Source organism: Ammospiza caudacuta, chromosome 9 (genome assembly GCF_027887145.1).
Source record: "Ammospiza caudacuta isolate bAmmCau1 chromosome 9, bAmmCau1.pri, whole genome shotgun sequence".
Classification (NCBI taxonomy): Eukaryota; Metazoa; Chordata; class Aves; order Passeriformes; family Passerellidae; genus Ammospiza; species Ammospiza caudacuta.
Window position 1 is genome coordinate 20668749 of NC_080601.1, and position 21904 is coordinate 20690652.

The window sequence follows — 21904 nt, forward strand, 5'->3', positions numbered from 1 at the left end:
AAAACAAGCTCATCCTATTAGCAGGTGCTAATTTCATTAACCACTTTACTTTCCATTTAGGTTTTAAAATATGCAAGACCTACCCTGACTCACTGTTCGGTTTCAGGCCCAGTTAAAATGAGGACTTTTGAGAAGCATGTAGCAGGTATGGGAACCTGTCAGAGCTTCTGGGTGCTGTAATACTGAGCCTTCAGCTCTGCCCTTCCAGAAATATGCAGCTGTGGTTTATCAAGTTTGACTAAAAAGCCAAAAACCAAACTTGAAAAGCAACATACAAAAAACCCCCAAATCACCAGAAAACCAACACAACCCAAAACCAAACCGTCTAGCCAAAACCCAGTTCAAAATTATCACCTCTCAGACCACGCCCTCCCAGAAGTGAAGTGCCTAGACCTCATTTTAATATGTGAAGAGATACAAGGAAAGGCACAAACACTCTCCGTCTGCCAGTTTAGAAAGACTAGGTGGGAACAAAGGTTCTGATCTACATCATAGAAACTTGCACTATGAAGAGCTTTTCTCTGCTGAGCTTTCACATGAAAGTTTAAGAAACACTAAGGCAGGAGCTTTTTTTTCCTACTCCAAGGGCTTTTAGTCCTCAGGGTTCTTAAGCTTGTGAACAGCCCTCTCTGCAATGTTAATGGAAGTTATTAATGTGAAGGGCCAAGAAGAAAGATGCAGAAAAGAAACTGAAGAATTTACCATCTTTTTCTTCGTCATCATATCTTTGAAGCCCTTCTAAGCACAGAAGAAAGGAGTAAAGAAGCAGTCCAGATCACATACAAGGCATATGTAGCAGATGTAATGCCTATAAATAAAAGTTCAAGTGCTTTCACTGCAGACACCCATTTGCAAATAGCCCCCACAGTCTTTTTCAAGCTGCTACTCTCAGCTTAATCCCCACTTAACATGAATCATTGCCAGGCCCACCTATGGTGCAAATCAATACATCATGTTTCTCCTTTATCCCTTCCAACCTTTCCTTCTGCTTTACCCTCATTAGTGATAGATGTTTCAGCTGTACTATTTACTGTGCCTGATAAAGGAAATTCAACTTGAGAAACAAGGGACTGAAGCAGATGTCTCAGAATGGGGACTGCAGTGCAAGTGGGAGTTGATCTCAAAGAAGTCCTCTGAGCACATGCTTTAAATTCACAGCAGAACAGTCTTAAAGAGTCCAAGATAAAATAGTCACTATCATAAAAGCAGTGAATCTAGTCAGAATTGCAGGCAGTCACTTGTACAATAAAATAAACATTTGATCCTCCTGCATGTATGCATTTGCTCTCCTTGTATGCATGCAGGAGAGCAAGTGTCTACCACTGGGTATCAAGTACAGTTAATGGCATTTGTTTCAGAAGGCAATCTAGAAAATACAGGAAGCAAAGTTAGACCAAATACATTCCATGGTTAGAGGGATTCCAGAGCAGCAACCTCCTGTATACAGCCTACACTGTGTTATGGAGGAGAGGGGAAAGCAGACCTTTAGGCACAAAAGAGTCTTTCCACAAAGTCAGCCTGTCAGCCTGGAAGTGACCAAGCGTGCTCTGGACAGATGGACTTTGTGAAAACACTTATTTGCAAAACTCTGGCAGCTCCATGCAAGTGAAAAATCTCATTTAATGGCCTACAGCTTGAACAGAAGACACTTAGGTTTCTGTTGTCTTCATGGACCGCTTGGTGCTCATTTGTAACATACTCTCCCTGGCAAAGCAGCATTAACTGTTGCTATTTTTACAACCCACATTAGCTGCCTATATGAAATACCTCATTAGAGCTGGTGTCAAGTCCTGTTCTGAGATTTCCTACTCCATCTGTAAGTCCTGCTCCATCTGTAAGAGAAGCTGTACCTGGTACTGAACGCAGCCTTACCCTCCCACTAGCTCAGTAGGTGGCAGCTGACCCAGACAAGGCACAGTAATGGTTTTGGTAGCATTCAAGTCATGATGCACGCATTCTAAGCAAGAAGTAAAGAGGAAAGTAAGACGTGCAGACAGATCAAGTTTAACAGACTGCATTTACTATTTATCAATTATTTTATCTATAGATCTGTTCAATAAAACAAACTATACTTTATATAATAGATTACTTCATTGCAGGTATTGCACAGGCTGTATACATCTCGGCACCATGGAAACATGATAGCAGGAGGTTACTGTATTTTTTAAAAAATATATAATTTAGCAGAATTAGACTAGCACAAGAGAATACTAACCATTTTAAATGGGTAATCTCTTTTAAATATCCACGTCCATCTCATTCCAGTTCTAGTGAATTAGAGAATCCAGAGTATTAGTACTGGACAGGGCTAAGGAAGGCTGCTTCTCTGCAACACATCCCCTTGACTACTGGCCTCCAAAGGCATTCAGCGGGTCATCAAATGTGCTCAGGATCTTGCTTTCAGATTTTGGTTCTGAGGCTGCTTGGGAAGATCTGGGTTTAGGAGTAGGTATCTTGACTTGGCTGCTAGAGAAGATATCATCTAAAGAGGGGAACAAAAAATAGATTTTAATGAGAAGTGACTATTAAACAGAAGCAACATTGTACACAAGAGACTCCAACACACAGCAGTGACTGCCAAGGACATTGTGTGATAAACAAATGCTTTCCTGCTACTTGCAGTTCTGAATGCATTTGTAAGGACATATGTGGGAGCTGTTAAGATTTTTTTTTTCTTCTTAGTAGACAGCATAATACTTGTATTTTATAACATGTTCGGGTTCTCATAAGCATTTGTAAAGTACTAATAAATTAAAGCTCCACAATAAATTCTATCATGCAAGTGCCAGATAACATCCCTCTTTATCTAGAACATTAGTGTCTGAGGAACCTGAGAGATCCAAGAGCTGTGAGGTTGTTGCTAAAGAAAATCCAAAGAGGAAAAGATGGTGGTTGCTAGCAACTACTGTGGTGATATTCACTAACCATGAGTCTAGTGTACAGCACAGTAAGAACATAATATAAATCCCCTGAGAACAGACCATTGCTAAGATGCAAGGAGGCAGACAGCTATAACTGCTATCCTGATGAACATTCAAGCAGTCTGTACAGTTTTGAATCAAGGTCTTGAACCGCCTCCCTCAATACAAGCATATCTGTTGTGAATAACCAGGATCACAAAGTGGACAAATATCACACTGCCATTAAGGCAGAGGACAACAATACGTAGAAATTAAATCACCCAACACAGATAGCCTGTGTCAGCTGCAGAGCTCACAGTCCTGCTGTGGCTAGAACTGATTGTGTTCAGGACTGCTCTCATGAAAGAGATGAAGCTGCTACCATACACATGCTGAGGGGTTACCATGAGGTTTCCTGAGTGTACACAACCGTGTATCTTGTACTCTAAACTAAGAAATTTAGGATAGTCAGATTATGCAGTCGGAGTACAAAACCAAAAAAATTACAAGCCTTAGATATGAGGATCACTAGTGATTCACAAGGCCAGTGTAAATAGCACATAACTGGTCTTGAATCCCTATGAAGAAAATATGGGTGTTATATAGAGGTTAATATAGCCACTGAGTCTAACTGGTCAGAACATGGCTCTAATAACAGCAAAGTTGTGGGTTTGATCCCCATATGGGCCATTCATTTAAGAGTCAGACTTGATGATCCTTGTGAGTCCCTTCCAACTCAGAATATTTTATGAATTACTAATCCAGAGTATAGAAACCCTGAGTATAGTATTTCAATCTTCAGCACGCAGCCTAATCTTGAGTAGAGGCCAAGCACAATGTGGTCTATCAAAAAGTGTTTCCCTGTCTCTTCTCACTACTTCCAATTCAGCATGTGTCTGCTACTGTGCTGATCATAGGGATTACACAGGAATAATCCAGGACTACATTTCAGCACAAGAGCAGTTTAGAAAGGCAGCAAAACAGAGTAATCCCCTACTGGCATCACTCCAAAGCAAGAAGCTATTCCATGGATTAGCTTTAGCAGAGGGGAAGTACAGAGACTGCCATAAGCTGTAGAGGTATCGCTCCTATTTTTTTTATAAAGAGGCTTAAAGAATACAAACATTTTGCCCAGGGAAAACAGTATTTGTCAGAGTGCAAGAAAGCTCAGTGACCATTTTGAAGACAGGCAGAGGTGACATCAGCTATAAGGTGATTAAGGACTCTAGTGACTGAAAGGTGTGGTAGGACGAAAGAAAAGAGCCTGCAGCCTTCATCCCCTCTCAAACTGCAGCTGAAATTTACTGTTTCATTTGCAGCAGAAAGGTTCTCCTAAGACAAACACACACAGCTCTGTAAAAGTGCTACCACCATCACTTAAGCCAGCCCATAACATGAAATGTAGGCAAGTGCCAGTTCCACAATTCTACTGCAGAACACTCACATCTTCAGGCATCTCCCTGCACTCCTGTGGGTGTGGTGGAGCTCCATGGGCATTAAGGAGCTCATACCTATGGCTGTACCACTGAATAGTCACCACTCTACAGGAAGATGAAGTCCATCAGATGCAGGTACTTTAGGTGCAATAGGCATCAAGATCGGCTAGGCATCAAACACAAAGCTCTAGCACCAGAGTTGATGACAAAAGTGGAAGTACAAACAACAGGTTCTGTTGTGGCTAACTTTCAAGTGGGACTCTACAACTGTTTTTTTCAACATTCAGTTCAGATTTTTCTCTTGAATATTTGGAAGGGGTAACTGCTTGGCAATTTTTTTTTCACTTACTACAGACTACATGAAAAAATGTAAGTTATTAAAACAAGATTAAAAAAAAATTCATCCAATATGTATTTCAAATACCTTTCTAACAAACCTTTAAGTCTTATTTTTTATAACAATCAAGAACATTTTGAAATCTCAAGATGCTCATTCTCCAGCAAGTTTTCTAGCACATTTATAGACTTCAGCCATCAGGCTAGAGTGCTTAGCAGCAGTCCAAGTAGAACAGTGGTAAGTCAGATTCAATTTGAGTAAGTCAGAGGGAATGAAGACTTGACAAGAACCAAAGCTGGGGAAGAAATTTTGTCTTCGAAAAGAAATACATGCAATCTCAAAGAGCTATGAACATGAAGAGTCTGAGAACAGACAGAGCTGAGAATCACATTACTTTCAGTATCTCTGCTGATGGAGAAGAAAGGAGCATGCTTTGTGCATCATTTCACATTACTACTCACTGTTTTTTCAACAAATTTTATATAGCAAACATTTGGTTTCAGGTGTAGTATCTGTAAATTGTCCTGGGTACATGAATGTAAACAAAAGCTTATGGGCTCCAAGGTAGTTAACACAATAGTGAAGGTGGGACAGATAGAGATGATAGTTTGCTTGTAACACTGATTCATCTGAAAATGCAATACAAAAAGCTGTGCAAATTGAAATACGGAATCTGTCTCAGAGCCATAACGTGAGATGAGTCTCTTAGAAACTTCTCTGGAGTAATTCCCTGCAGGAATTAAACTTTTTCTCAGAACAATTTTATACTCTCTCCTAAACTACTTTAATGCCATGCTAGCTCTACAAATCTAGAAAATTCTCATCCAAGATTAAAATCCAAAGATGACCAGAGATTTCAGAGAAGTTGAAAAGCAGAAGGTCCTAAAACATCTGAGATTAATGCAATTCAGGACAATAGTACAAGACTACTAGCAAGATTTTGCTTATGCATACACTTACCCATATCATCGTCAAATATGGATTTTTGTTCCACCTTCTTCTTGGTCTTCTTTTCTTTTGGTTTTGCAGTTAGATCCGCAAAAATATCAATGTTATCATCAAACAGGTTTGTCTCTGGCATCTCTTTAATTTTGGTCACTGGCTTAATTGCCTCAGTAGCAAATATATCATCCTTGAAGAAAAACAGAGAAAGATCTCATCAATCCACAACACACTTCAAGAGAATAGTCAAATTATCTGTACACAGCAGCTGAGATGTTTAGAAGGCTTGGGTTTCCTGGGCTTATCAGACAAAGGTTGAACTCAGCAATCTGAGAGGTCTTGCAATCTGTCAACCTAACTAGCAAGAAGTGTGAGACCCTTTTCCTCATGGGAGACTTGGCAAAAGTGCCTTAGTAGTGGATTGTACACAGGTCAAGTACAGCTCACAGAGGCCTGTATCAAGTGCCCAGCCCACCAATTTTATTCCTTTTTTTAAAGTGTTATTTAGTTGCTGGGAATTGAACAGACAGTTAATAAATAAGAACCAAATACCTTATTATTCTGAAAAAGGTATGCTGTCACAGCACATTCAGTGCATGCCAGCTCTGTGTTAACACTCCACCTTTTAAACTACTGGTGCTGCTAGTCAGGGGCTGAACAACCAAAGAGTTTCTATATCCCAGCAGTGGAGCAGGATTGAGAGTTTACTTCACTCCCTTATCCTGCACACCCCATCCTATTCAGCAGCCTCCATTAAGTCTAATTTAGAGGGGTCTACATATGAACCTGGGAAACAAAAAACAACGTGGCAGATTCAGACATTACCTCAAAGATATCTTGGGCAGTAGGGTCAACTGCTTGGTGGACAGCAGATTTTAACTCCTTTTTTCCAGTTTTTTGAGAGGTGAAGAGAGAATCTTCCTCTTCCTCCAAAAAAGGTATAGGGCTGCTTTTTGTTGAAGACTTTTGTTGTACAGGCTGGAAGAGATCATTGCTGTCCTGGTCACCCAGACCAGGCTTTTTCTCCCTGCCCTTTATGGGTTTGTTAGCCATACTGTCTGGCATTCCTTCCTTCAGCTTTGGTTGTGTAACTGGTCTGGATGTTGAGCTGCTTGCAAAAAGGTCTTCAGATTCAAACAGATCATCCCCATTTTCTGTGGATTCTGGAGGAAGGAGTTTGTTTGTCCCAGCAGACAAAACACTGCTGTGAGCTGGTAGTGACAAGCTAGAGAGAAAGCCATTTTCCTTGGACTCTGCTTCAGCAGCAAGAGGCTCCTTTATGCTCTCTACTGCTGACATCTGTTTTGGTAGAGAGAATTGTGGCTCTTTATTAGAGTCCATGTCCTCACTCACTTCAGCCTCTCGGGCAGCCAGACGCCGCGCCATTCTGCTCGGGGGTCTGCGCTTCCCTGGAACCCTGATCCTGGTCTGCAAGGAAGGAGAAAAGCAAAGCAGGTCATACATAAGGAAAAAGCCCCACAGGACATTCAAGCTTGGAGTAGTTAGGAGAAAGATTTAGAAATATAACCTAGGATTTCTGATTTGCTGCCCTTTCCACAGCGATGGAACTGGTGTACAAAAGCAATAGCACTTGCAAATAGAGTCACAACAGGTCAGCAAGCCACTCTAGCCCCTTGGCTTTAGGTAATACCTTAGTCAGCCTGTTACCTTGCTAATCTAGGGGCTTTTACAGTGCAGTTCAAGCCATGACTAATTGTATTTTCCACGCAATTTCATTTTATGTATAGCCTGTTGCAGTTAATTGCCGCTTTTAAGGAAGCCCCCTGCAAGTTTCCATTACAGCCTCTCCCCTATCCCACATGGACAGGAGTATTTACATGGGTAGGAAATAGATCACTACAACTTCTTCCCTTTTGTTAACTGCTTCATGCACTGTTCTTTGAAAGGGCAGAATGCTGGGCAGGTTGCTTTGTTCCAGCCGTTGGGAAAAAAGTGCATTTGACTGGATATATTTACACTCAAAGTTGAAAGGCTGAAGAAGCAATGTTATGCCAAAATTACAGCATCTAACCTGAGTCACAAAGCACATTCACTCTATAGTTACCAAGATGCTTCTTCTCAGATTACTTATGTAAAAAACATGCATCATCACTAGACTAAAAATCAGCATTCATAGTTGATAATATGCAGCTACAGGCAGTCTATTCTTTGCAGGCCTATCTATTTAAAAGTATCATAATAGAGAGCTTTGTCTGTTGAAACACACTGCTATTGGAAACAACTATGCCTACATAGTAATGCACCAGGCTGATGTACAAGCTTCAAACCCGGTCACTAAGGGGTCATGTCAGCCCTGGTTGTTGGTGGCTGCTGTATCTTTCCAAGTCATCTCTGCTACTCATCTAGTAATGAACAGCCTCATCAGCATCAGAGGAAGAAAGAATCAAAGTTAAAATCTTAAGTTATCTTACTCAAACTGCTGCTGTCAGGAAACGCCAGACTTATAAAATCATAGGCACCTAGATGAAATCTTAACTACATGGCTGACACTTCCATTTTTTAAAAGAACAACTAAGTCTCTAATTAGAATATGCCTTTTGCAGTCCATAAAGTAGAAAGTATGAGTGAAAAACAAGTGAGTCAGGAGGCAGAGATTTGCCACATCAAAAGCTGTAACACTTCATTTTGTTTTCCTTTGTGTGAAAACAAAAGTTTTCCTTGAAAAAGAGGTGAGACTTACAGTTCAGGACAGTATGACATTTTTATCCACAGAGGAGTTAAAAGTCACCCTACAGCAGTGATGTGTTCTGGATAGCTTGTGAAAGCAGCTGCCTGTAACCTGTTTTATAGTTAGCCTAGCAAGATGTCTTTTAAATATTTTTTTGGGTTGGTGTCTCCTGGGATGGGACAAGGTGTTATGCTAACATACCTTCAACCAACAGGGAAATCCAGTATTTGGAAAAGGTACTCATGTACTTCAAAAGGCACCAGGTATATTTGATGACCAAATGGCTCTGGAGGAAGCCAACGACTGCCTGAGTGAGCTGCCCAGCCCCTTTGCCTACCTGCTGACCATCCACCTGAAGGAAGGCAGGAACCTGGTTATCAGGGATCGTTGTGGTGAGCCCCACCTTCCCTCTGGCTTCCTGCAGAATTCTCACACTTTATCACTTTGTTCACTCCTTTATCACTGATCTGTTTCGCAGCAAGCTGGCTGCTTATAGAGGAGGGCAACGAGGCTTGGAGCACAAGCCATATGAAGAACAACTGAGGGAGCTGGGGTTGTTTAGCCTGGAGAAAAGGAGACTAAGGGGCGACCTCATCACTCTCTACAACTTCCTGAAGGGCGGCTGTGGTGAGCTGGGGGTCGGCCTCTTTCTCCGGGCGACAACAGATAGAACAAGAGGACACAGTCTCAAGCTGCGTCAAGGGAGATGCAAGTTAGAATTAAGAAGGAAGTTTTTTACAGAAAGAGTGGTCAGATACTGGAATCATCTACCCAGTGAGGTGGTGGAGTCATCATCCCTTCGAAGAGTTCAAAAAAAAAACTGGATGTGGCACTTGCTGCCATGATCTAGTTGAATTGTTAGAACATGGGTTGGACTTGATGATCTTATAGGTCTCTTCCAGCCTTGAATTTCTGTGATTCTGTGATTCTGTGATAAGCCCCTCACTGAGCTAAGTATAGGTGCTAAGCTAGACTTTCTCTTCAGTGATCCACGGAAGTGAGAAGGGATTAGATTTTCACAGTCCCATTTAGATTCAGATAAACCACACTGTTAGCAGAACTTGCATACCAAAACAAACTCCTGCACGAGGACAGACTGTTTATAAACCCCCTTCCTCTTATCCTAAATACCAAGGTTACCTTATTGGCGTTGTGCAAGGTGTCTGCTTGCATGGGCTGATCAAAGCTTACACCCATCTCTTCATTGCTTCCTGTGGCAGAGAAGGTTTCGCTGTTCTGCACCTCCTTGGGCTCATGTAATGGAGTGTCCAGCACTGGTAAGGGGGACTTGAGATTGGAAACCTTAGGCATTGCACCAGGTAGTAAGGCTGAAGGGTTAATAGCTAAGTTAGCCTACAAAACAGGGACAACAAAAACATACACACAGAGAGAGAGCACATTACTACTGCTCCAGAGCAGGCATTGCCCCAGAGAAGCAGAAGAACTAGTGTATCTCCAAGTTCTACTTCTAAAGTACCTGGCTTTTCTCAGACCTAAAAACTTCTGTGTCTCCCACAAGCTCAGTCTCACTAAAATTGTGGAGTGGTCAACACTATTATTCTGTGTAAGAGCTTCAGGAACAGCAGGGTCAAGTTATGTCAGACCAAACACCTACGTAGATCAATATTCTGTCTGAGGAGACAATGATTCTGACTTTGAATGGTACTGTGACATAGACAGTTATTCGTCATTTTGTGTCAGAAGAGGGACATAACCATAGTCCCCCCCTAAGAGTCTCTAAACCTACTTAATAGTGCTAAGAACAATAGCAGTTCAAAGTGGAGCCCACCCTCTGCCCCCCCAGCATGAGTAAATAGTGCTGCTTAGAGTCAGGACTGAAACAGGAGGAAATAATATTAAACATGCGATACAGAAAAAGCAATCAAAAATATGCCATCTGAAAAAAAAAAATAATGTTGCAAGAATAAGGTAAGGAAGCAATAAGATTTTGGTTCAGGGAAAGCTATCAGTGAGGCAAGGAAGATTTTCTTTTTTAGTTTGAAAGTTAAAGTGCCAGTAAAGTTAATTACTTGTAGCTTTCCAATCCGAGATGAAGGCTCTTTGGTTTTAATGGGAACAGGACCTGTAGATTTCTGCACAAAATTACATTGGATTAAACAAGTTGACAAGTTGTTATCAACCAACCATAGTTTTCATTTTAATACATGTATAGAAAGTAGCTAATTGCTTACCAATTTTTTCTGAAGATACCTTGTTATCATAACATTCTACCATTAGAGCTATAGTCACAAAGTTTTCAGCTTCAGCTTCCCACATGCAATGGCCCCATCTTCATTACATTTCATTCACCCATCCTTCTACCCAATATTACACTTTGCCATGGTAACTGAACAGCATCCATCTTCTCCAGGTCACTGCCATCACTAGGACAGTTAGGACAGCTGCCCTCAGGCAGGACAGCTACCTTCTCTCTCCTTGCTTATTCTGTCCCCTGGTGATATGAAGCCATATTGCCAGGCAATGATCTAACTTTTCTCTTTGTGACTGGCTGTAACAGGGCTACAGACTTCAATGAAGCCCACATGGAAGCCAAGAGAGCTTCAAAATTGTTCCACTCAGACTTCAAAAAAAACCAGCTTCAGAGAAGTGAGTGTTCCTCTAAAAAAACCCAGGCCAGTAGTGCTAGAAAGAAGACTAGGCTACAGGAGCAGCTGTTTGGTCTGAAGACATGGGCCAATTCTAGGACTCAAGGAATGAATCAGATCATCTAAGGTGCACTTCCCATGGCTTGCTCTCCACAAGGAGTCTGCATGGTTCTGTGAGTTAGGTAATAGTGCTGTTGGTATGACTGGGCAGTCAGAGCTCCTTCAGCTATGTTGAAGTAACTGAGACTTTGCAAGAGTTACAACACTAGCTTGAAGGGCTTGAGAGCATGACAGAGGAATCCTAGCATCTGAGGAGACTGTTCTCTACTTAACTGCATGTGGTGTTCAGCTTAACCTCAGACAGGCTGAAACCATTCCTAAGCTGGCTGTAGCTAAAGTAGCTACAAAAAACGGGAAGATGAGCGTGGTTTTAAACTTCAAGGAACACTTTACAAAAAGGGAAGACATGCTAATTACTAACCCTACAGGTGTGCTCTGTGTTCTTCAGCCCAGGGGAAAAAAAGAAACTCTCACTCCCTACAACAAAAAGTTAATCTTGTACACATGAAAATCCATCAAGCAGCTCTGGTGAGACACAGACCAGAACTCTGGTCCAGATCACCTCTCCCAGAGACTCTTGATTCTGCAAGATTAAGGACAGGTGTCTTGTTTATTCACCAAAGAGACTCCAAGATAGGAGTCTCAGCTGACACAGATTTGTGCTGCATGCCCTGATTTCCTTTCTGAGAAAGGCTGCCTTTAAAGACCACACTCACACCAACAGACACTGGCACTTCAGAGAAGAAGAAACAACTAATCTTCAGTACCTAGGGTGTAGCTCTTCACTGTCATTTCACTTTTTGAAGTGAAATGTGCATGTACAATGAATAAAACATCAATAAAATTTAAACTTCTTGCTACTAACAATGCACCTGGTGATAAGCTGAGCAGTTTGGTCACACACTGCTGCCTGGCAGCCAGTGAATCCAGGCATTACTTTTCATCTTTCCAAGACAATTAAAACAGGATTTTACATCTCCTTTTTCTTTGCATGCTGTTCAAGACACAAGATTTAAGTACTTGCCTCTGTAGTTGCTGCCTTCAGAGTCTCATCTTGCTTGGCACTTAAAGCATTTTCTAAGTTACTGCTCACTGAGGAAGGGCCAACACTGGTCTGAAGAGTTTTCTTCTCGGCCATTTTCTGAAAGCATTATGGGCACAAGTCAACATGAAAGAGGTAAAAGGCATGCTGTGCAGATCCAAAAAAAACCAAATCCAAAACCCCAAAAGAACACAAGCAAAAATGCTTTTAACTGAACAGAAAACTGGTCACATCTTTTGATCCTGCTATGCATAGTTGTATTTGGTTTGCATGGCCAGGTTTTGGTAGCGGTGGTGGGGAGCTACAGGGGTGGATTTTGTGAGAAACTGGTAGAAGCTTTTTCCATATCTAGCAGTGCCAATCCCTGGTGGCTCCAAAGATGGATGTGCTGCTGGCCTAGGCTGAGCCAATCAGGAACAGTGGTAACCCCTCCATTATAACATACTTAAGAAAAAAAAAAGTTATTGCACAGATGTAATTGCAGCCAGAAAAGAGTGGGATGAGAACACGGGAGAGGAACCGCCCTGGAGACACCAAGGTCAATGCAGAAGGAGGGAGAGAAGGTGCTCCAGGCACTGGAGCTGAGATTCCCCTGCAGCCTGTGGTGCAGACCATGGTGAGGCAGCTGTGCCCCTGTAGCCCATGGAGATCCACATGGGTGCAGAAATTCACTCACAGCCTGTGGAGGAGACCCAGCCAGAGTAGGTGGGTACCTGAGAGGAGGCTGGGAACCCAAAGGAGGTCTGGGTCCTGGCAGGGACCTGCAGAACTGTGGGAGAGGAGCCCACACTGGAGCAGGTTTCCTGATAGGACTTGTGACCCTGTGGGGGACCCAGGTTGGGCCAGGCTATGCCCAAAGGACTGCACCCCATGAAAGGGTGACCCCATGGGATGGATTTAGGCTGGGAAAGTTCATGGAGAACTGTCTCCTGTGGGAAGGACCCCATGCTGGACCAGGGGAAGGACTCCCCTCTCTGAGCAGTGGCAGAAACAAGGTGTGATGAGCTCACCTAAACTTCCATTTCCCATCTCCCTGCACAGGGGGGATAGGAGGTAGAGCTGGGAAAGAGAGACAGATGGGAGAAAGGTGTTTTTAAGGTCTTATCTTACTTCTTATTATTCCACTCTGATTTTGATAGAAATAAATTCAATTAATATCTCTAATTGAAATCTGTTTTGCCTGTGTAAGTATTTTGTGCATGATCTCTCCCAGTCCTTATCTCAACTCATTTATATAAAATATATAACTTTGTTACATTTTCTCTCCCCTGTTCAGCTGCAGAGGGGAGTGAGGGGCTTTGTGAGTGTCTGGCATCTTGCCAAGGTCAGCTGACTACAACAATAGGCATTGATTTATGGCTCTGCAAAGCAAGGGCCTTCCATTCCTCCATTCCTTTAGTCTACCTCAACCTTTGCTGTCTGTGCTAACAATTAATAATGAGAGTTTCAATAAACTCTCAAATGCATACATATTTCCTCATGAACAAAACAGCAGAGAAAATAAAAGCACAATGCTAGCTAAGGAATTGTGCTATTTTTATATTTTATGGAGCAACCAGGCTCCATATATAGTCTCCCAAGCACTAATTACTTAAGACTACTCTGTCCAGAGTCCTCAAAGAAATAGTTTTCAGGAACTATTGTCAGTTTTCTAGCCTAACTTCCAGCTATAGACATGAATATAGACTAAAGTAAAAGTTAGTTTCAATTTAATTAAGATAACTGTATTTAGAAGTAGCAGTTTAAAATGTATGTTAGGACTTTGACCTCAGATCACCAGTAACACAGTCTAGCTCATTACTGCACCTACTCGCCCTTTAAAAGCAATTGGGTGACCATGAGGATTTTAACACTGCATCATTACCTGAGATCAAACCAACCTGCAGAAACTTGAATTACACAACTCTCAGAGCACAGCTCATCAGTCATGCATAAAGCACACGGAAGTAATATCAGCAAGTTAAGCAATTAAGCAAAACAAACTCTACTACTCTGATTTCTGCTCAGGTGTGCTGTCTTACACCTAAGCCAGTCCCAGGTGTACATAAAAGGAAACAGAAACCAATTATTTCATCCCAGCTTTGAGAGACCCAAGGCATCTGTTTGCTCCCTATGTCTTCAGGGTCACAATGACCTTGTTCTCTCAAAAAGATTTGAAAAGTCACTTAATTTCTTGTGGGTATACAAATGGAGAAAATCCCTTCCCTACACTTCTTTCCCATCTCTTTTATTTATGCCATTTACAATAGAGAAACAGGTACCGGAATGTTTGTTTTAGCAGTACTGAAGAGATCATCCTCATCATCATCCCCAAACAGCCCTCCTCCAGGTGATGGCTTCAGGATACGGTTTGCAGACTAAAGAAACACAGGACAAAGAAAAGGTATGTCACAGACCCAAAGCTCATCCCTTTCAGCCCATGATGCCCGAATATAACTGACATTAGGATTTGGCCCTCCCTGGAAATCAGTGACCTGTAAGCTGTGTCCAAACAAGGAACATCAGTACACTGAACACTCCAAAGACTGTTTTTAAACAGGAGGTTCAGAGGAGGGCTTTGAACTCACCATTGACTTCTTGGGGCTGGCAAAGAGGTCAACATCTGGGTCATTGTCCTTCTGAAGTTTGTGACTGAAGAGAAGCTCTTCATCTTGAAAGACCCCAGTGCTTTTGGGCCCAGTACTTTTCTCAGAAGCCTGGAAGGAGGGGAAGGTCCACACAGTGAGAAAATCGCTCTGTGAGGAGGTTATTTGCCTCATGATAAGGCAGGTTACAATTCCCTGAGGCTACACTACAGCCCTGTACTGGTAACAAAAATACAACTTTAACTGCTGGTTGTTTTATTTTGACCAAATTTGCAAAACTTACAATGTAAATATTTGTATTTACAGTTCAATGTAATGAGAAGCCATTCACCACAATATCTGTGTCTGCTGATCTAAGATCCAGCTGCTACTATTTACTTTAAAGCTCCCTTCAAAAGGAAAACAAAAACTTTTCAGTATGTTATCACAACTGTACAGTAAGGTTTATATTCCAGTAAGACTTTTATGTCTCAAAAATTTCAGTTAAGGATGCAGGACATAGTAGCGAAAGGAAGAGAATCTCTTGGTTATCTTCCTAAGTGATATTTTCAAAGAAGAATAAAAAAATAGACTTTTTTTTAACAAAAGGCCAGTAAAGCTATTATTGTTGCTAGACTCCCCGTTCTTCTCCTGTGCAAGCAAGCAAACACCCACATGGAGGAACAGAACATCCTGCCTTTGGCAAGAACTTGTACTTTCAAATTTGCTGCTGTGGGGAAGATTGCAGTTACCCACATCACCCTGTAAGTCCTCCATTACCTGGCAAAGGTAATGAGTATCAGCTCCAGCACCAAAACCAATGCCTGTGTATGACCGTGGTCACTGCAGGCACCCAGGTGCAAAGGCAAAGCCCCACTCAAATGTCCAGGTAAAGGCCCATATCTGGGTTTTACCACTCATTTGTCCCTATTAAAACAACTCAAATTAAAGGATGCCTCTTCAGAGCACAACTGGCTGTCCAATACTATGACATCAGATAAAATCCAGGCAGCAAGAGTGGTCTTATACGAGTAAAGCCTGATTCTACCCATTCCTATTTAAGTCTCCATGAACTCCAAGGGGCTGCCTAAATTTAATTTCCAGTACACCACTTTTCATCCATACAATCTCTCCTATGATTTTTACTACTGCAATTTCTTTATTACATTCTCAGTCTCTCTCTGCCCCAGCTTTAATTTCGTATCAAAAGCCAGGTGACATTTTTAGAGCACTAGAACTACTGTTTATGCCCAGATATGTGAAAACCTAATGCAAATCTAGAATTATCCACACACAAGTTGAAATAAGCCAGAAAAGCACCTTTCAGATTTGCCTATCAAAAAGGTTAAATTCATAAATTACTGTTCTGATTTTTGCACTTCAGCACCTTAATCACTTTGTGACTATTATATGCTGAAAGATGAGAACTTTGAAGGAAAGATTTGAATAGATTTCTATTTTTCCAAATTCATAAGACAGGTGTGACTTCTTTCAATCATCTCCCAGTGTGCTCCCCACAAAAAACCAAACACAGTATTCATTCACAAGTGATAAACAAGGGCCCAAGCTTAACAATCCATTTTAACTCAGAAGCTGCTCTAAACTGATTTTTCTACAACAGTCATCTATTTCATTAAGTTCCAAGGGCTTCTGAGTAAAGTGTACATAGCTTTTAGGACTGGCTGCTTACTTTACATGGTCACACTAAGATGACAAAACCTTGTGGTACACTGTGGTATATAGTATATAACTTGTCACCCTACTTTAAACTTACAGAAAAAATTTCAGTACATTTGCATCAAGCAGAAACAAGAATATTGCCATGGATTCAAGGATATTGCTGCTGAAAATTCCAAGTGCACCTTTTGATGGTACACACTATAGCAGAAAAGCCAGGCTAATAATACGGTTGCTGGAAGCTTTTTAAAAAAATGAATACACATACCTCAAAAACAGAAGAAAACATAGGATTAAGGTAATTATTGTTGAACCTAAGTTCTGAAGGCATATACCAAGCAAGCAAACTGTGACAATGTTAAAAAAAAAGGGGGAGATAAACCATAAGGCTTAAAACTCCACATTATTTTACTTCCTAGTGCATTTGACCTTGAGGAGTAACTGAAGAGTCAGTTCTGCAAAGCAAAAATCAAGTAGCTGCACTGAAACATCTATATAGAAATGTAAATAAAACCTTGCCTAGAAAAGCAGAGATGGAAATACCATTTCTCAGTGTTCAAGAACATCCTTACACTCACCACATCAACTCCTTTCTGTGCATTTTTTATGCCATCATCATCTTCCAGTTTCTCCTCTTCTTCCTCCTCAAATAAGCTTAACACTTTCTTAGCTTGGCTTTTCACATCTTTCTCCAGAGCTGGTGGTGATGTTGCAAACAAATCTGAATTGTCAGCTGGCTCTGAAGATATTACTGTAAAAGGCTCCACCAAAGGAAAACAAAAGTAACATATCAGCCTGTTATTTATTTCTGGTTTGCCCAGAAACCCTGCTAAGCTTTCTTGGTTGAATACCACCAGTGGTCAGAGTTCTGCAATCATTACCAAGCAGGCACCTGTATTCAACTAATTTTTCCCAAGCAGACAGAAAATCAATATGCAGCTTACCAAGAGACAGTTGATAAAGAAAAGAACACACCTTTCAGCTCTGAAAGGAAGACAAATTTCCTCCTGTACCCTACCCCATGGCACTACTGATAAGCAGCTTCCTGTGTAAGGCTTTTTCCTCATCTCTATGTCAGGCTGCATGTGCACCACAAGACTGCACTAATCAGCTTTACCACTATCCCTGAGTTACCTAGCTCATACCACTTGGGATACTTCAGAGTGAACAGCACTACCAGAACCTTAAATGTGCTCAGGAAAAGTGTGAAGAGCAAGAACTGCAAGGGAAATTCATCAGCTGGTAATTCCTCAGCAATCACTCACTACGACTATGCCCAAGATCAGTTCTGCTGAAGCCTCTGCAAAAATACACTCAATACTCATCAATACTGTTCTGTAACAGTATTGCCCAGCAGAAATTCACAATCCTGAAGGCCACAATAACATTCATCACTTTATAAATCACCACTCATTATGGTGAAATAAAGTTATTGAGCTTGAAGAAAAATCTATACATTAATACAGGCTATGTTTTAAAGGAAAGCTTTGTTCATGTAAATGAAGATTACCCAACCCACTCTGGAGGGAAAATGGAAGCAGATTCTGCCTACCTCCTTCTCCACCAAAAAACTCAATCCCTCTCAAGCACATCAGTTAAGAAACAACTTTTAAATGTCATTTAATCAATTTGCTGTTTGGCTGACAAGTGATTTTTCTAAATGGAGACAAAGGAACTTTTTCCTCCAATCCAGGAAAATAATTCCGTGCCAGAGCAGCACTACTTGATTGTGGTTTTTTTTAACTGAATCTTTACCAAACTTCAGATTAATGTAAGAAAATCCCTCACTTTTTCCTTTATTTGCTGCCCTGCAACATCTGTTCCTTGAGGCACAGGAGCTGGTCCAGGCTTTTTTGAATACCACAATGTATCTTCTACCTGGTTAGATGTCACTGTTTCATCTGGCAGATCTTCCTTTTCCTCCTTTTCTTCTTCATTAAAGGTAGGTGGTGTGTGAGCTGGTTTTATTTTCTCCTGCAAAATCAGGAGAATGTTGGTGACACAGAATTGGTGGTTATACATAAAATGTGTATGTTGCTGTGGGATAGCAGAGTCTCAGTTTGCCTACTGCAGAGGTCTAGGACACTGGCAACATGCTTGACTTCTCTTACTTTCCTCCCATGGGACATTCTGGTTTGCAACTTTTAACTTCCAGTACTATGAGTTTTTGAATCTGGCTGAAGAGTGCCAGGAAGCACATGTACATGAATCCCTACTACAGATACAGCTCTACTAATCCCTTGCATCTCATACTCTCAGTTCCAAAGCACAGCCAGGCTAAGCTTGTAAGACAGAGGATGGCAGGAGTCCACAACAGGGAGGGTCAGTAAGAAGCCTGTTTACACATGTCAATCATCTTGAGATGAAAGGGTAACCCTGGCTACTGAGTCAGCAGTAATCTGTTTGTTCCTTTTAGTGTTATTTAATGTTGAGAGCTTTCAGGACATCCTTAGGAAGGGCTTTCAGCATAAACCAAACAAATTTAGGGTAAGTGGTCAAGAAAATATTGAAGTCTCCATTAGGCTAATAGCAGTATGAGTGTACATGTAAGAGTTCAGTCTTCCCTGTTCCCAATTTGCTAGTTACCATTGTGTGAAATGAGTTAGACTTATATTCAGTACCTAACAACTATGATAGACTGTAAAATGACTGAGTGTTCCATGTTAGTTTTAAAAGAATGGGGAGTTACCACTGCAACCTTGGCAGCTGAAGGGAGTAGCACTGATTGGGAGCTGAAGAGTGATTCTCCATTAATATCGTCATCTTCAAATAACAATGATGGCTTCTGTGGCTTTCTTTGGCTGCAGTGAGAGGGAAGAAAGTGGAAAATTCAGTGGCCATGCACCGCATCTGTTTAAAAGCATCACTTAGGACCATCATTTGCAGCAAGTGTTCCCAGATATAGCACTTGGCTTCCTCACTGTCCCAATAATTCTAACACACTCTTTCTTGTCTACAAAGCTTTCTGCAGCAGTAGAAATAAAAAAAGGTCAAGAGGATTTTATATCACTGGCATAGAAATGGAAAGGCCAGTTCAGTGGTGGCAAGGAGAATGACCCACCAGAGCTACAAAAGAGCCCAGCACTGCCCCTTCCTACTCACACACCCCTGCTTCCTCCTCAGCAACAGTACCAGGAACCAACACTTGCAATATGCCTGGGTCCATCTGGTTTTGGAAGGGCTGCTGGGCTGTTCTGAATAAATGCCTCCCCACTCCCCTCCCAAGGACTGTCACCTCTCTTTAGTGATTGCAAATAAATCCTCCTCATCTTCTTCCTCAAAGAGACTTGTTGTCTTCACATCTTTAGCCTGACTGACAGTGCTTGCTGGTTTTGCAGGATCTTCTTTTCGGCCATCCTCAGAAGGAGGCTTAGCTGGCTTGGAGACATTCCAATGTTCCTTAAAAAGAAGGAACAAGTTTTCTTTTGTCTTGGTCAAAGCCACTTTGCAATCTTCTTTATAAGGAACACTTTGTCATCTTGGCAGTCCTTTCATCTCTCTACTAGTTGATTTAGCTGCCTGCATTTTAGCCACTGCAATGTGACATTGCTCAGGCTTTGCAAAGGGCCTGGTCACCTTCTGGTACACAATATTAATCCAGCAAAATAGAGTACACACATTTTGTTACAGCTGCTCTTGACAACTGAGGTCAGTGTCAACTGCAGTGTCACAAGAGTAGGGCCACTCCGTACAACCTCACTGGAGCCACTTAAATATTTACCAAGTTTGATGTATGGGAAAACACAAGAAAAAAGAGAAAAACTCCACCACATATACACCCAAGACACCTTTAGTAGAGTGCTCAATGCTGCACTTACTTCCTTCACAGCAGTTCTCCCCAAGGCACCCACCTCCTCCCACATCTACCACTTATTCAAGCCTACACACTAAACAAGGTACTTCTGCTTGTTTGCTTTGCTATTCCCAGCATTTCAAGTGGTTTTCCCCAGTTTCTCACCTTTGTTTGATCTCTTTGTGAAAGGGATTACAGGCATGACAAAGTTTGAACTTGGCTTATTCTACATTAATATAAAAATGCATCTAAAGATATTACTGTTGCCTACTAAACAAGCAATTTAGGACAAGTAATAAAGTCTATACAACAGAGTAATTTTGAGAGGTAGGAGGACTAAGAAGAGTCTGGATCCTATTCATATGAACTAATTCAGAGGTTTCCAGAAAAGTTTTTAATTTTTAAGTTTTTAATTTACTTTAGTGTCCCTGGCTTTCATTTAAGATGGAGGACAATACCTAGCCCATCCCTAGAAGAGGGCTGCTCTATGGAAAGCCTAATTATTTATGTATCATTTTCCCATCCCTAGATTTAAAAAAGCAAAACATCCAAACAAAGAAAAAATCCACCAACATTTAAGCAAATAAAAATTCCAATAAACAAAACCACATACAAAAGAAACTCACGTCAAAACAAAGAAAACCTCAACACACATCTATCTAGAACTGCTAAACTTTCCTTATAGAATTTAAAGCAATAAGAACAAACTAATTTTTCCCTTTTAGTGTTTTTAAGTCAGATTTGTTGGCAACAGTCTTCATTTGCTATAAAATCTTCTATAAATTACATTGAAAATACTGATTTTCTCTTCCACATGACTTCTGTTTCCTAGATCCTGTGAAAATTTGGATCAAGGATCAGTCTCCTTAGCTGCAAACAAGTCACGGGATTGGGGCAGGCATGGCATGTGGACACAGCAGAGTTGGTCTGTGGTTCCCTTCTCAAAAGTTTTATAAAGCATAAAGCCCAGTAACTATTTTCAACCAAATCTCACTCCTCAGTACCTCCTCATCACTGCTGAACAATAAGCTGGAAGCTTTCTTGAGAGACCCTGACTGTTTTGCTCTTGCTTCTGGGTTCTTTTCCTGGTCCTTCTTGGCAGGTCCCACACCAAAGAGATCCTTAAAACAAAATAAAATATAGTATAAAAAAATCAAAAGCCAAAGCCACAATTAAAAGCTCATTGAGAAATCATCAGCACATAAGATACTGTTGCCATTCACTTCTCATGTAAGTAGGATACAGAAATGGTGTTTTTTGAAGATAAATTCAAGTTTAACACCATATTCTGGTACAAGGAATTCTACATATACTGCATTTGATAGACCAGAAGCCTGTTAGCACATAGCCTGGTTCTGGCTCACAGATTCTCCACCACAAGATGTGACCGGCAGCCAAAAACCACCACTCAGCAATTCTGTAGCACAGCAGCCAACATAATGGGGCACTGTCTCTAACATGTATAATGAAATGGAGAATGAATCTGAAGACAGGCATTAAGTGAGCTGAACAATTACCACTGGGTAAAAAGATTAAAAAAGCACACCTTAATTCAATTTTTTAAGGTTTCTTGCACAAACTTGTGCTCTGACCTCTGTTTCCATACTAGCAGTCACGATTCTTACACACTGAAGAGAAAAAAAGGAATTCAACAGCCATGACAAGAGAAGCAAGAAGTCATCTGTGTGACAGATACCAGAGGTTTAGGATAAAACAGCTTCTTGAAGCTCATATTTGTTCTACTGCTCAGTGTTCTCTAGTCCTATCAATCAGAGGGATAATATCCTTCATGTTTAGATCCAGAGATGAAATGCACTGACTGCAAACTACTTAAAAGACCTCAAGAACTTGCAGGACT

General features: G+C 41.2%; 1 protein-coding gene across 8 annotated transcripts in view; it reads right to left on the reverse strand.

The window, feature by feature from the left end:
• Window positions 1–2000: 2000 nt before the first annotated feature.
• Window positions 2001–21904, reverse strand: part of LOC131561453 (WASH complex subunit 2-like) — a 35081-nt gene continuing 15177 nt past the window's right edge. For 4 of the 8 annotated variants that reach the window (XM_058810753.1, XM_058810754.1, XM_058810752.1 and 1 more), the window contains 13 exons: window positions 21051–21167; window positions 19489–19652; window positions 18943–19054; window positions 18042–18227; window positions 16832–17014; window positions 14580–14708; window positions 14274–14369; window positions 11995–12111; window positions 10335–10397; window positions 9445–9657; window positions 6441–7043; window positions 5634–5805; window positions 2001–2482 (listed from right to left, as the gene is read on the reverse strand). In XM_058810753.1, coding sequence (XP_058666736.1) covers window positions 2346–2482; window positions 5634–5805; window positions 6441–7043; window positions 9445–9657; window positions 10335–10397; window positions 11995–12111; window positions 14274–14369; window positions 14580–14708; window positions 16832–17014; window positions 18042–18227; window positions 18943–19054; window positions 19489–19652; window positions 21051–21167 — 2292 coding nt within the window. In that variant the 3' untranslated portion in view covers window positions 2001–2345. The remainder of the gene's footprint in view (window positions 2483–5633; window positions 5806–6440; window positions 7044–9444; window positions 9658–10334; window positions 10398–11994; window positions 12112–14273; window positions 14370–14579; window positions 14709–16831; window positions 17015–18041; window positions 18228–18942; window positions 19055–19488; window positions 19653–21050; window positions 21168–21904) is intronic. The other 4 variants (XM_058810755.1, XM_058810758.1, XM_058810759.1 and 1 more) reach the window with 4 other exon arrangements.